Source organism: Cloeon dipterum, chromosome 1, assembly GCF_949628265.1.
Source record: "Cloeon dipterum chromosome 1, ieCloDipt1.1, whole genome shotgun sequence".
NCBI lineage: Eukaryota > Metazoa > Arthropoda > Insecta > Ephemeroptera > Baetidae > Cloeon > Cloeon dipterum.
Genome location: NC_088786.1, coordinates 971,322 through 986,893, shown reverse-complemented (window position 1 = coordinate 986,893; position 15,572 = coordinate 971,322). Strand labels below are relative to the sequence as shown.

The following is a 15,572-nucleotide window of genomic DNA, read 5'->3' as shown; positions in this document are numbered from 1 at the left end:
CAAATGTCATAGGGAAATCAGATTTTTTAACCAGCACTAAGAAGCCGGAAATATCTTACAATTTCTCAGATTAAAATCGGCTTAAAAGTTGGCATGCTGATCAAGCGGGCGTATCAATTGTAAAATCACAATTTATTTCAGAATTTAGGGGACTTTCCCTTCAAATCCATAAACAATCAATTCAATTTTACAATCGAATTATTACAAGAAGCTGATAAAAAAATAAAATCCGCAGTTTCTCTCCAATTTATTTTTGTCAACTAAAATCCGTCGAGCATATGAACGTGCCTTTAAGCCGATTTAGAGGCTTATAGTTTGAAGAGCAACACACTTTTCAAGAGGTGCTAACTAATTTTCTCTTCCCTTCTGTTCACCTTTGCCGCGTGAAAAGGACGCGGATGACGGAGCCGCGACGTGCAAGGTGCAAAAAGCGTCTCCCATTCTTTTGCTTGTTGCTTTTTACCAGATGTGCGCGCGATAATAAACCTGAATCAGCTGCGTCGCGCGACTAAAAGCACTTGTTCAATGAATGAACGAACTGACTGGGCAGGCCGGCTTTTCGGTCGTAACCCACATTCGCAGTTTCATCAGCACGTCGACAATTATTAATAAAATTAACGGCGAGAGAAGAAAGAATTCCGAATATATATGAGGAATTGGGGCGTTAATTGAGCAAATACAAGTTTCCTAATTGCGGCGGAATGCGCATGGATGCATTTTACTTTGGACAAGCACCTGCTGAAGACGTGATTTAGCTTGCACTAGAAAATTTCTGATTATTAACACTAGAATGCATGTTGTGGCGCAGGATCTGCGCATTTGCACTTCTCCCTCTTACGAAAATGCACAAGTGAAGACCGATTTTTGAGGCGTGGGAAAGCAGCTGTTGGAATTTTTTTAGAACACAATACAGTATTCTCACTGAAAATCAAACGCACACCCGAGTAGTTCATCTTAATTGGCGTGAATGGTCCACGCAGCATTCCTGAGAAAAGCACCTGTTTGTGGACGGACCGTAGCAGATCGGATAGAAAGAAGCAGAGGTCTATAATAACGACGAAACGTGTCTGCGGTGAAGCAGGGAGCAACACAGATTCTTCGTCGCGATAAAAATATTATTTTATTCCGAGATATTCCAAAAGAGAGAATAATTTATCGATCTTTCTGGCATTTTTGGCGAACAAATGGAACAAAAGACAAATCGATGAATGGACGGCTGCTCACATCCTGCCGCGCCGAAAAAGGCATTGTTGACGACTCGCCATTGTAGAGAAAAACGTTTAAAACCGGTCAGTACGTAAAATTCAGGACTGCGGTCTTGACCTGCAACTTCCTGCGGCGGGTTGTTTTTAGTGGGGCGCACCGTACACTTCCTCCGATTCACAAAAAAAATGCATGGGAATATAATGAATATCGTGCAGGACACTATTTTTATTGAATTTACGACTTTAAACACACCAGGGTGCCGCTTTTTAATGAAAATTTATCTCTTTCTTCGATTGTTAAGCGCTCAAAAAGCTGTAAATTCCGGCCAGGCACTCGTTAATGAGCGGCTTCCCTCTTTATTCAGCTTTGAGCATTTGTTCCTCGTCCAAGCTGTTTACGAGGGCAAACACGCTCTGAGATTTCCTATTTTCACTTTTGATGAAGAAATTCAGCTAATTAGTCGTGCGCGGATTATGACGGCCGACTTAAGCAGACAGCCAGTTGTAAAAATGTTCTAGTGTAAACGTTCCCATTTTATCCACTCGAGATTTCAAAAGTACGTATACACAAGGCTGATATCTAGGATGGCCAAAATTGGCGGAGAATTGCGAAATGCAAAGTTTCGCTGGGAAAAAGAATTAGCTAAAGAACAACAGGAATTTAAAGTAGATGGATAATTATTTGAATTGTTGGATGCAATAGCAATTGACCAGTTGCATAAACCCTTAGTTATCGAAGCCGCCAACAGATGGCGCAACCACAGACTTTCTTAAAAATTTTGTTTTAAGCGGTTTTAAGGCATTTCCGCTGCGATTTCAGACTCAATCTAGCTATTTTGTTTTTTTCAATTAATTTGCAATTTTTTTGACGTGCTGAAAACCAAAATCGGTTCAGCACGTAAAAAATACCAAATTAATTGAAGAATGCACAGTAGCTAGATTGAGTCTGAAATCGCAGCGGAAGTGCCTTAAAATCGAAAGTCTACGGTGGCGCCATCTGTTGGTGGCTTCGAACACTTTTAGGGTTTATGCAACTGGTGAATTGATCGATAAACAAATTGTTGTACAAAGTACCTTTTCAAATTTTTCCAAAATTTAGATCGCTCGACCACATTTCCTTGGCAGATTTCGATTCCTCTCGTCGAGATCTGTCCAACAGCATTTTAAGGAAACTCTTTGTTGTGAAATAAAATCGCATTTCAAGTAAGGAGATATTCCTCACCATTTTGCAGCCACCTTTCTAGAAAATTTACACTGTTACTGAGGCCAATTTTGGCTTCAATTGAAAGGAATTTCCAGGGTTTTGCAGTATCACTCTTAAATCATGAAAACGTACTTCGCAGAATCTTGGAAACCCGACCTTTTTAAATAAACATTCCTGGATGGATTTGTGTGAAATGTTCCCGTGTCATATAGTCGTCATTTACGAGTTTTTCCTCGCCGTGAAACGATGAGGGCTTAAAATCCCCAGGGTCCAAGCCGAGGGGCCACCTGATGGGCCTGCCGCTGCACCTGCCCAAGACAAACAAAGGATAATCCGTTTGGAATATATCAACAAACTGTAGGTCAAAACGCGAGTGTGGCCAATTAAAGGAAGAATAAGTAATGGCCGCGGTCCATGGCGAGTTGAATAAAGCATAATTTAATTGTGCCAGCCATCCAGCATCGGACATTCATTATTGTTGGCTGCTTAATAAGCGAGTGAGCGAGAGATGCTGCAGGCTGTCTGCATGTGCGCTTGCTTTATCCACTTTGCCACATCTCTTCTTTCTCTTTATCCCCGTTAACTGACCGAGTAAGTAAGCTGCTATGCGCCTGATTCTCCACGAACCTGCGCTGCCAGGGGGTAAAATAACAAAAATATTTTGATCCTGCGCTGCCTGCCGCCGACAGGTTGCATAATCGGGGATTTTTCATCGCACGCGTGAGACGGATGGGATGGGATGGAACGGTGCCCTCATTGAGCAAATAACAAAAGCAGCGCGCTTTGGTCTTTGGTCAGCTGCTGTTCATTTTAGTAATCACTTCCTCGAATGCAGATCGCTGTGCTTTTAGCCAGAGTGTAAAAATCTAAAAATTACAAAATTCCCGACTAAACATTTGTGTGTTATCATAATTTCTTATATAACTAAAAGCTGTGTTTAACAGCGTGTACAATTATCGAACCCGGAGATTCCCGAGGTGCATCCGAGTCGACAGACCATGGGCAATTAGGGCTAATCAAAATTCTGTGTATCAGAGAGAATCTGAATTTCTAATGCGCCTAAAACACAAGACCCAGTTTTTATCATCGACTCGCATCGCGGCAGCGCCTGTGAGAATGCAGTGAACTCTTCTTCTTCTTCCCTTTGTTAATGCGCCATGCACTTTGTCTTTATTCATTTTTATGCGGCGTTCGATTCAATGCTAATAGGAGCATAAATCTGCCGTTTCGCACACCGGGGCACCGCGGAGAATCGTGTTCGTTGCCTGCCTTTTGAAAACTTGTGGGTCATTGAATCGATTAAATTGCATAACGCTATGCGATTGGACGGTAATTAAGGATAAAAGCTCCGTCATTATTGTTGGTATTCTTAAGCGGTCCTTTTGCTGCGTCGGACCTACTGATACACATTTTGATAAATGACGTTTCCAGCTCTCTGCGTTGATACATATAATGGGCCGAAGCTGCGGCGGCGAATTTCACTCTGATTTATTGCATCTCCAGCGCATAATCGATCGGAAAAGCCGAGCTTTATTGCATTTCTATGCAGGCGGAATGAAAATGGAGCGAGAGCGACACAAGCCTATAACTCTACATTCCTGTGAAAATTGGTTGATTTTGGCGCACTGATCGTTTTATAGACGTCATATTTATGAGATCAAAAAAAGGAGCTTAATTGGCACAATGAGCAGACGACTTTCAGCCGGACTCTCGCTTTCCCAATTATTGAAAATTTGACTATCGAATCAATTTCTCTTTTTTTAGCGAAGATGCACTATAAATTTTTGAGAAATCCTTACTTACTCCTCGACAAAGAGTTTCCCAACAAAAAGTGTCACACACCGTTCGACGAGATGAGAGGAATGGAAATCGAAAATCTGAAAAGGAATTATGACCAAGCGCTGCAAAGTTTGGAGAAAATTACCAAAAATTTGAACTACAATTTCTTTTGGTCTTTGCACATTGCAGTAGAGCTTAAAAGGCCTAGGTATAAAGAGTTCACTGCACAAGTTTGTTTATCAAATGAAATTATTTATGATGTTTATGCATAGTTGACATACGTAAAAAATTTGTAAGATCGTTTGGATACTTCTTTTTGTAATTTATTTTGATAATGTGTAATCTTGAATTGTGTGCATTTAGGAGTAGTTAAATTTCAGATATTGCCGAATTTCTCAAAAAGATAAATTATATTTTTACCTGATTGATCCCTCTCGTCACGAATTTTGAATAAGAGAAACACTCTAAATTATGAATTGAATACATATAAACACGCCTTGGAAATGTTCCCTTTTCCTAATTTTTAGACAGTATTTCACAAATTTTCTGTAAATCCTTACTTTAACATATTCAAAACAAGTTAAAAAGTAAAAATCGGTGCCATTCGTGGAAACACGTGCGCGCCAAACATAAAAACACGTCGCTTGTACTTATTATTTCGAATTGCAGGAAGTGGCGTACAAAAATGTGTTGACTACGTGCATGAGAATCAAAAGTGTCCAGCAATGCAAGGACAGGCAGGGTTCCCATGCGAGATTTTGCCAACTCGGCAGCAGATTCCAGCACGCTCAGGCGTATTTTGCATTCTTCGAGCACCGGCCGGCCGGCCGGCTATATCGTCAAAAGTGAAGCATTTCAGGATGCCGCCGTCGCTGGCTGGCTGGCTGGCCGGCACATTATCCAGAGCAAAAAATGCAAAGTGTATCGTTTAAGCAAGAGCGCGGATAGAACAGGTTCTGCAATTAAAATCATCATCGGCGGTCGCTGGCTGGGCTGCTCGCTCGCTCGCTCGCTCGGCGCAACTAGTGCTGCTTTTAAGAGCACGACGCTTTTCAAATGAATATTAATTACCTTAAGCAATCGATTCCAGCCGACTTCGCAGGCAAATGATACCCTTGTGCAAATTTGCCAGCCTGCATTTCATCGGCGGATTCGATTCTTTACGAGCGGCTCTCCGGAAATTATTTATTTATTTATTTTGTCGCTGACCGTGGGAATGCAACAAACAATTTTAAAATATATATTTTACGACACCGATGAAGCCCGCTATAATTTTCGAAACTCGTAAATCTTTCACGTGACTAGACAATTGAACACATATTTTCGCAGCATGGAATTGGAATTGTACGTTTGAGGGTCCAAAATCGGAGTATAGTGGCGTGGGTGCGCTTTTGATGAATGGACACGTTTGTCTCGTTTCCATAGAGTAACTAACTGTGCTCGTAAATAACCGCGCAGAGGAGTCGTCGGTGAGCTTTAAATAAAAAATATCACTCCCACGACGGCGCCGGCACCGATAATTATGCAAAACTTCTGATTCGATGCGTTAGGCCTCGCTTGTCTGTTTGATTGAAACGCGAGCGAGGCTGCTGCAACACTGTGTTTGCTCCTTTGCGCTGATAAATATGGACAATTTCTGTGTAATCACCGCCAACGCCAGCAGAGTGAATTGTGCGTTTGCGGAGACAAAAAACGGCCTTGGTTTCCAGCACTTTTTACGCAAAGACATGAGGTTAAGCGGCGTGGAAATGTTTGGTACTGTGATATTTGGTAACAGTTCCGGCAGAATGATTGTGCATTTTGTTTCTTGCAAAGCTGTGTTGTTATTTCTGAAGATATTTTCATGGGAAATAATTCTTGTTTTGTACGTCACCTAATAAATTCAGACTTTTTCGACTCAATAATTATTTTTGTTTTAAAAAAATAACCTCAAGAAAATAATTTGGTCAAAAATTGGTGACACTAACGATTATCATTTTCCATCCTCATGATTTCTTTGTTATCAGTCAGTGCGGCTTTCTATTTGCGTTCTAGACCATATACGATAAAGAGCGAGTTGATGATTCAGAACGTAGCGGGGGTGGCGGGCGGAAGGGTTGCTGGCGAAAGGAGTGCGCCGTCTCCGGCCGGTCTGCACACCATATTGCCATTTTCTGGAGCACCTATAGGGTGAAATGCACACAACTAACTTTATTTAAAAATAAACAGCACGCTCACAACAGCGAACAAAAGGTACAACAAGTAGATCATTTTCCGCGCGGCGTGATTTTCACTCTTTCACACTTCCTTCTTGCTTTGTTTCAATTTTTGCATATTTACGCTCTCAATCGTCTCCTGCGCAATTCACTCCACATGCTAACTAGGACTGAATGCATCCTACTGTTCAAAATAGAAGCGTCAAATTTTCAAATTCCAGATTTAAATGAATAAAAAAAATCATTTTTTGATTAAGGGGGGTTGGGGGTTAAAAAACTCACCAGGAGAAGTCCAGCCAAGTGAAACGGGGTGCAGTTTTTCAATTTCTGACCCATAGAACCCGATATTTAGCGCTCATAATATTTGCGAAAATCGAAAAATTGGGTTTTTCCAGATTTAAAAATCAGTTTCTTTAAAACAAAGCCAAACACAACCTTGAAATTTTTATGAAAGTTCGCACGTATCCTGAGACCACTTTTGAGGGGTGTTTCGGATTTTTAAAGCGTGGTGCTGGTTTTCAAAATCCAAAAATCCACCCGAAATTTTTGAAAATGATCCTTAGAGATCTTTGACATTGACCGATGAGCTCAAACTAGGTGATGATTCGGTCGGGCTTTTGATGAGAGGATTTCAACGCACATTTTAACTTTTAAATTAAACCAAATAATTCTTAAAATGAAAATTTTGGCTACTGCGACCCGGGGTTTTCGCTAATATATCTAGGTAAATAATCAACAAATGGGTTTTCAGATCGTGTTTTGGCACTTGAGCGGCCTCTTCCCCGAGTCAAGAGCGTCATTGATTTCTCGAAAAGCGCCGCGTTTGCGAATTTCAGTTTTCCAGAGCGCCCGGCGCGTGCAGTCAATCAAATGTGCTCGGGGTTCGTTCACGTCTGCGTTATTGATTTTCCGGCGGAACGCGACCGACTGACTTTTCGATTTTCAACTACGAGATATAATATAAAAAAGCACTCACCATTGCCCTGCGCCTTGTCGCCGGGCAGGACGGTGCGGACGTGCACCTGTCCATCCTTGTGCAGCACGATGTGCTGAGGATCGGACACGATCAGACACTTTCCGTGTTCGTGCAGCGCGTTCTGGAAGCATTTGACACACTCGAAGCACAGGGCCCACGCGTGTTCCTCGCTGATGGGCGCGTTGAACGCGAGCAGAATGTCCTGCAGGGACACGCAGCCGCTGGCGTCCAGGCTGAGGGACGGCTGGTCCACCGCCACGTCGGCCGCCATCGGGAGCTCGAGTCGACGCGCAGCTGTGCGATGCCAAATTGCCGATGCAGTCGGCCGGCGTTCACATCGGATTGCTCCCACTGACCCACAGAGAGATACGTTTCGCTCGCTGTGCGCTGCAACACTGACTCCGCTCCGCCGCCCGCTCTCGGCGGCTCACTCGCACGGCCAGTCGATGCCTGCGCTGCGCTGCGGCGCGCGCGCGCGCCTCGCTATCAACGACAACAACGGCGGCCGGCAGGACAGGAAGCAGAAGAAAAGCTCTCCTATAGACCCTGGATCCTGGATGCTGCGTCGCTTCGAGGAAGCGTTAAAAGATTGTGGTGTAAAATATACGAATTAAATACTTCATTCATTTTATGCGACAATTTTGGAAATAACTTTAAAAAACATCACATTATATGATCGTCTCCCCGTGGTGCAATTTTAAAGCTGTGCCACCTATTTCTTTCGCCGAGCCTGACCGAACTAATACTAAATTCGATGGCCAAGGTCAAGTTATGTTTTAATTTAAATTTTAGAAAGTAAGCTTAGGATTTTGAAAATGTCATATTATGTTACATGGAAACTCGTGTGAAAATTTCAGTCGTGTTCTTTTTTGTTTTAAAAACAAATCACTAAAAAACTAAAAAATACAATTTTCGACTTTTTAGTGTTTTTAAAATATTAGGAACTCCACATATCTAGGGTTCTAACCACTAGCATTGCAAAATCTTCCCGCCAAGACTCATCTCAACCCCTTTTAACAAGCTGAAGGCTTTAGAGGGTGCTTTCCCTCCCAACCCCCGAAGCAATTTAAACTGCAAAAACGTACGTTCCCTAACCAGAAGCAACGGAAATTAAATTATGTTTGAAAAAATATTGTTGTCGCCTTTTAAAAGACTTTTCTAATATATAATATGCTGGAACTACCCTGACGCAAGGGTTAGAATTCTTGTCTGACCTCAGGGATGACTCCTAGCAGGCTACCTTTTTTTTAAATTCGAAGTTTATTTAAAAACTGTTATTCAACTCGATTATTATAACATTCCTACAGGACCGCAACATACGAAAAAATTAGGAAAATCGACGAGAAGGCACTGATTTGAAAACAATCTAAAATCTCAATGCAAGAGAAGTTGAAAAATCTGTATTTCAATTTATTTGCCTTATTTATTTAGAGGTCTCAGCCGCAAGATTTAAGGCGGCGGCTGGCTGAACCGGCTTAGCCAAATCTTTTTTGCCCGGTATGGGCTAGCCATTTTCACCGGCGGCTTTCAATATTTAACTGAAGATATTTTTATCTCCTGCATTTTTTAATTATTATGTGAGAAGATCTTCACTTGATGCATTACCATGCTGAAAGAAAAATAAACTCAATTCAATTTACCCTTTCACCAGCAGCTGGCTGGCCTAAATTCAGGGCGGCTGCCCACATAACCTAAAGCGTGGTTTATAGTTGATTAATTTACTTTCTTGAAAGTAAAATCAAATTTTGAGCCATAATGTGAGTCATTCAAGGCAATTTATTAGAAAAATCACTGAATCATCTTGGAAACTGTGTCACCCTGATCCACTTTATGGTCAGAAGGACTGGCCCAGGCTTCGTAATTGCAGATTGTCACTCCATGTCTGTGAGCCTCGCTAAATTCTCCTTTCAGACCGATGTAATAAATTCTAGTCGATTCCTCTCCATCGCTGAAGTTCTTTGGGAAGTAAATACTCAAGTGGTGCACAGAAGAAAAGGTCACAACCCTGAATTTAAAAGCGTAAAAATGAGTTGACAAAGAAGAGCACACTACTATCATGTTTTATTACTTTGGAGAGTACTCTAGACGCCCTGTCGGGTCTCTCTGCATATCAAACTCCTGGTCTACTTTGACGCCGACATCATCAAAAGTCATTTTCGGTCTATTCTTGAAACTGCGAATCATCGTTATGTTTATCAGCACTTCTCTGCCATTAGCTTTTATTCTTACAGTTTCATTTTGGACGGGTGAGAGTCGTCATTAGCGCCAACAACAATAATTCCTTTTAGTTTAATGTTGCCGGTAAACCTGAAGAGATCATTTTAATTGAATTTGAAGTTTTCGTGGAAATATCTACAAATAATCTTACGGAATATTGAATAGCAGTTCTTCATCACAATCGCTCTCAACAAACTGTAAACAAACATTAAAATTAAAAAAATAATGATCATGGCGGAAATTGTGTATATATCTATGCATATATGTATCATCATCTCACCTTCTCAAAATTCAGTCTTTGCTCCCAGGGCTTGAATACATCTTTGCCACTGTTTTCCGTCTCCTCGTTCAGACATTCCAAATTTTCCTTGTCTATTTTGGTGTACAGACTGTACTGCACCCCCATTTCCGGGGATTCATCATGCTGGTGCTCACCCTCGCAACTGTGCCCATGCCTGTGATCCGACATAATTTTTGCAAGTCAACAAAGACAGGCGTCAGAGCACAACGAGACTTGATATGTACAACTTTGTCTTTGTTTGCCTCAATCATATGGGTGGGCGTGTTCGGCATAATCAGGCATCTTCTTTCACAAGGTAAGTTTCTTAAAGAGTAAAAGAATCTAGGAGGAACTTCATATTAAAAATACATATTTTTTGATTTCAGATACTGCAGAATATTTTTTAAACAATATATTTATAAAATTATTTGAGAAAATAATCCTGAATTAGGAAGTAAACTCGTGATTAGTTGAAATTCCTTGGTACTCCTTACCGAACACGAACACCACCTTCTGCCTGTCAAAGAATTCAAAATAATTATAACCATTTTGGCGAAAGCTCTTGTGTTTGAAGCCACCAATAGATGGCGCCAACATATTTTTACGTTTATATTGCACTTCCGCCTCGAATTATTTCTCAAACGGTTTTCTAGTCTATTGTTGTAGAGACGAAAATCCATACATTTTTTGCCGACATGTCTACTGCGATTCAAATTAAAGTTCAAACTTTATTTATTTTATGGCTTTACTGATTTTTGTGAATCAAACCAAGCCCTTATATTAAATAACATTGATCAAAGGGAGCGGTATAAAAATACCAGAATAACAGATTTGATATGATATTAATTTATTCCATAAATGCATTAGTGGAAATAGTTTAGAACACTCACATCGCACAAAAAATACAAAGTTCATCTGTCACTCGAATGGGGGAGATCGTATCTTATAGGAAAATGTACTTGTGTCCATCTAGTCACTTAGGAGGCTGTTGGGGGGTTCGAGGGGGGGACGACCTGTCCAGCTGCAACGGCCAGCACTTTGCCGGCATTGTGGTTGGACGCGCCGAGCAAGAAGTTGACCCACTGAGCAACCAGTTCGCCACCTTCTCCGGCGCAGTGACTCGACCTGATCAGCAGAAGGTTGGACTGTAGGCAGTGGAAGAGGGCACTTGCCTACAATTCATTTAATGGATTAAAAATTACAGTTGGTCTCTTAAAGCAATTGACATGGAAATTCTTGGCGCAGATCCACGTCCCTATCTCTTCTCATGTTAAATGAGTTTTCGTTGGCGGCTCTGTGTCAAAATTACTGAACCCAATTAGTGTCAAATTAAGTTGATCTACAACATAAGTCGAAACCATGACCGCGGGAATAAAATACAAGCGAGAAATTGGCGTTTGAAGTGTTTGGGAAGAAAGCTACAGCTGGAGCAGGCGACATCATCTGCTCATACCCAGCAAGAGTACACGCAGTTCGAGCAGTCACGTGACTAAATCTCGCCATCTCATTGGCTGAGAGCAGGAGGGAGTGGAGGGGAGAAACCAAGAGTGTGAGCTTCACTGCTCCTGCTGGGTATGAGCAGGTGTCTCCACTGTCGCCTCCTCCAGCTGTAGCTTTCTTCCCAGACAAAAAGGAACTCTTTCCGAGCGCAATTCCCGGTTGTTGTATTTCCCGAGGTCGTGTTTTGGATCAACTCATGCGCATCAGTAATTTTGTCACAGAGCCGCTAACGAAAACTCGTTTTAACACGGAAAAGATTAAAAGTAGCCCGATTTAAAAGACTCTACCGTCTGAGAGGCTGCTTGTTTGTCTACTGGCGGGTACAGGTTGGTCACAAAATCGTCAACCGCAGGGCTGATTCGAGCCATGTGCGCCGCCATCATGTCCAGCTGGTGGACATGTTCTGGCGTGCTGCACTCTCCGTTAAAGCGGACGGTGAAGGCGATTCGCCTGGCCACGGCCCTCGCAGTCTTCACCAGCCCGATGCCCGCGTCTAGGATGCCTGCGTCCTGGCACTCGCCGTGTCCGGCTCGCCTCAGTTCCTGCAGACACTTTGCCACTCAAAAATCAGGCACAAAAAAATACGACACGCAAAATCGGACATTTCACTAGCATTCCAGTTAATTGAGTAATATTATTGTCGTTTATCTTTGATTTAAAAAATAAATTACCTCTTCGACTTCAAGAAGTGCGTCCATCACGACAAGCTCGTCTTTCTGCATCTGTTTATTGACAGCTTGCAGGTTGTTTTTCGGCAACGAAGCGACTTGCTCGCAAGCTTCCCAAAGTGCGCCAGTCATTATTAGTCTCTCTTCGGCCCTGTTCACCAATTAAAATTAAAATTTGACACTAATAATAAATTGCTACAATTTTAAACACGCACCCTTTGTCACATTTGTCTCGGAGGGATATTATCACAGGCACGAGCGCTTTGAAAATGGCTAATATCGAGTTTTGCACTTCTGAAAATAAAACTGCTCCTCTTTCTGCGGGTAAGCTAGCTGCTACGGTGGCTAAATTCATGCAGGCCGCGTCCAGGGCTGTGATGATGCTCTGTGTTTCCATGATGTTGGGCAAAGGTGGCTTTGAGAAGGCCAAGCTCGTCTTGGTCGTCTCGTGCGATAACAGTTTGACGCCATCGTCTACAAATACAAATTATAATCACTCGCACTTTCAAGCTGACGAAAAAACCTACTTAATTTAGTCCAGAACTCTTCCAACGTGAAACCCTGGGGTACTGTTTCACCCTTATTTTCTGAAATCGAAAAATGATAGTATAGTTTTGACAGGGAAACAGAATCTAATTTGTCTCTCACCTTTAAACTTCTCGTAAATAAATTGTAAATGATCTAACATGGCTTGAAAAACGCCGGGCAGAGTCTGCCCACCGTCCGCCATTCTTCTCTGGTTCTATCTGTTCCTTTTCTTTGATCTTTGTGCCCCGAGAACCGGGAACGTGAGTTTCTTACGCCGGCGCTTGTGCTTTTGGTTTGGTTGGTGTTGTTTTAATTTGTTTATAGTACTTACAGGGCTGCCACCAGCAGAAGTTTTCTCATTTCGCCGTAAGATGGCACTTGGAGTCCGTCGGTCGTAAATAAACACGTAAATAAATTTTCTTCTCAATACAGAGAGTGAGCGGTGAGCGGGATCCGCGCGGAAATTCTTAAATCTTCCCATCTTCCCCTTTCGGTGGATTTATTTTCCCTCTCATGACTCAAGAAATTACCTGATTTAAGTTAAGTTGGCTCTTAAGTTGCTCTCTCTGTCCGTTTACTATTGGCGCTATTGGATCAAGGAGGAATCAGAATGAAAAATCGACCAAATTTATTAAATAATTAAAACCGCATTAAAATATTTATTAAACCATACATATTTACTGGAATCCAATGGTCCATTTATTTTAGTTTTCTTTTTCTATTTTAAAGAAGATAATAAAATGGATTTCTAGATATATCTAGATTTAACAATTACATAATTACTGAAGTTGAAGTTTCTCTGCGCACCTGTTTTATTTTTAATTTCTAATAATTTTAAGTTTAAACGTGCATAAATATATTTGTGGTTATAATAATTACTCTGTTTGCTTCAAAAATAAAATTATGAGATTGTGATGGATGGATATTTGTAATTTTGATTGATTTTTTACCAGTTTTAAATTAAAATTTCAAGCTCTGATGTAGCAGTGCGCTCAATCGTTTGAATGTTGTCTCTTAAAGGAAAATGAGTCTCATTAATATTAATGCATACCAATTGACAGCTCTATTTTGGTTTTAATGTTATGCTTTAATTAGGAAATCAGTAATTCTCCTTATGTAAATAGGGTCATTTAGTTACATAACGGGAGATATAGGGCTTTCTTTGTAGCACAAAAAATGAATTTAATGACACAAATTCAAACTGTAGTTTTCTCTCGCGCGTTGTACATTTTGCACATAAATTGTGCACTTGTACCTTATTACTTCGTTTTTCATAAGTTGAAAGGAAAAGAGCTCTCGTGTTGAATTTACAGCCAAATTACGATGTTCCTCTGCAGACAGACAGACAGACACATTCTGTTGGCTCCAAATAAAATGCTAATAGTAATTATCCCTGCTTCCGCTCCCGAGAAACAATTATTTCACCGTGACGACTCCCTTCTTTTTGAAATAACCATGATTTTCAGATCATTTTCCTTGTCCTTTCGTCAACAAGCGACGATATAAGTTACCAAAGCAAAGCGGCAGGTTTTATTACTTCCTTTTATTACAGAAAGGAAACTGACTAACTCGTTCTCTCGTTTATTTATGAATATTATTTCCAATTCAGTTAAAAATATGTAGTAGCACAAACATGAGTAGAGGTCTCAGCCAGCCAGCCGTCGGGGAAAAAGGGTCAAAAATTAAAAAGTGCAGGACGAAAAAAATGTCTACCGCGTTCAGCACTATATCAAACTTCACGTTAAAAATATTGTCAGCCGCTGCCTTAAATCTACACTAGAGAGATTGATATTGAAAACCCCAGGAAATCCTTGCTACCAATAACCTATACAGAAATTTTGTGTAAAATTCTTTAAATATTGCATCTAAAAATTGGGAAAAACGCCAAACTTTTCATAAATAGTTGTTTATTTTTGTATATTTATTATTTTTTTGGGAAAATCGGCTCAAAAGTACAGGGTTCTCGCCAATTTTGCAATGCGCAAAAATGCACCAATTGTTTTTGCGCAAAAACGCGCTGGAAAACATTTTCTTTGGGCTTTTCCATATTTTTCCGAATTTAACCCCGAAAAGGTCACAAAAGAGTAAAAAAATTGAAAAATTACGACGCGTTAAAATTTTTAGTCTCTTTTATGTAAAATTCCTGAGAATCATGAGAATTTTTAATCTTCTATAAAAATGCAATGTTGCGGAAAAATTCACAAATTTGCAATAAAATTGCAGTGGGTTTTCCGGAAAAATGCAGGTTTTTGCGAACCCTGCAAAAGTATGTAGCAAAAGTATCAAGCACTATCCCCAAACTGTAAAATCACGATTTATTTCACAATTTGCGGAATTTTCCTCAAAATTCGGATAAATCGCGACGAGAGGGATCGAAATGATGCGTAAAAATCATTTAAATTTCCGATAAATTTGACGTAAATCTGAAATTTAACAGTTCGTTGGTCATGATTGTAGAGATAAACAATAAACTCGATGAACTACTTTTTTGCTACAGTAAAAATGCAAAATTGTATGTATATAAATTAAATCACGTGTGTGTTCTCATACAATGGACGCAGCAACTGTTTTGGTCCCCACTTGCAAGGCCTCATTCAAGTGGGTACTACTTAAATTTGCAAAAAATCTGCACAGCAGCAATCAACAGCTAGAGAATCATTAAATTTATCATGTTATCAGCCGTCGTTGAAAGTAATTGACTGTGATCGCGGTTGCTGTTGCTGAGCACTTTTGACCAACAATAAAACAGAATTTGACGAATTCTATATAATTGTCACCCCTCCTGCGACACATTACAAGTATTTATAGTTCTCATGAAGCCTTACTTAGAAGTATATTTAAAGAAAAATAGTACTAATTTCTGTTTTATTTTTTGAAACCTCTAATGGCTGGTCAAAAATATATTAATAATAATTTAATCTTATCTCTTTGTCAGCGGCCATCACCAGGTATATGATAACGAGAGAAAACTAATTATCGCAATAATAATTATTGTTTCAGATTCGCGCACGAGTGCAGTT

The 15,572-nt window shown here is 40.6% G+C and overlaps 3 protein-coding genes across 6 annotated transcripts in view; all 3 read right to left on the bottom strand.

Moving 5' to 3' along the window:
• The window catches only part of spir (spire type actin nucleation factor), a 67,485-nt gene extending 59,720 nt beyond the window's left edge, over nt 1-7,765 (bottom strand). For all 3 annotated transcript variants that reach the window (XM_065475905.1, XM_065475907.1, XM_065475906.1), the window contains exon 1: nt 7,360-7,765. In XM_065475905.1, the coding sequence (XP_065331977.1) occupies nt 7,360-7,630 (271 nt within the window). In that variant the 5' untranslated portion in view covers nt 7,631-7,765. The remainder of the gene's footprint in view (nt 1-7,359) is intronic.
• A 1,350-nt stretch (nt 7,766-9,115) lies between these two features.
• On the bottom strand, nt 9,116-10,107 carry LOC135941102 (PITH domain-containing protein GA19395). Its single transcript, XM_065486391.1, has 5 exons — nt 9,857-10,107; nt 9,728-9,771; nt 9,589-9,666; nt 9,428-9,532; nt 9,116-9,364 (listed from the first exon to the last, which is right to left on the bottom strand). The coding sequence occupies exons 1-5, from the start codon at nt 10,043-10,045 to the stop codon at nt 9,148-9,150; spliced, it is 633 nt and encodes a 210-aa protein (XP_065342463.1). The 5' UTR covers nt 10,046-10,107; the 3' UTR covers nt 9,116-9,147.
• A 572-nt stretch (nt 10,108-10,679) lies between these two features.
• Nucleotides 10,680-12,868, bottom strand: LOC135948522 (cyclin-D1-binding protein 1 homolog). Of its 2 annotated transcripts, none has more exons than XM_065497834.1 (6): nt 12,673-12,868; nt 12,552-12,611; nt 12,240-12,498; nt 12,028-12,175; nt 11,644-11,907; nt 10,680-11,028 (listed from the first exon to the last, which is right to left on the bottom strand). In XM_065497834.1, the coding sequence occupies exons 1-6, from the start codon at nt 12,752-12,754 to the stop codon at nt 10,834-10,836; spliced, it is 1,008 nt and encodes a 335-aa protein (XP_065353906.1). In that variant the 5' UTR covers nt 12,755-12,868; the 3' UTR covers nt 10,680-10,833. The 2 variants fall into 2 exon arrangements, with proteins under 2 accessions (XP_065353906.1, XP_065353907.1); XM_065497835.1 differs by having other exon boundaries at nt 11,644-11,898.
• Nucleotides 12,869-15,572: the final 2,704 nt, after the last annotated feature.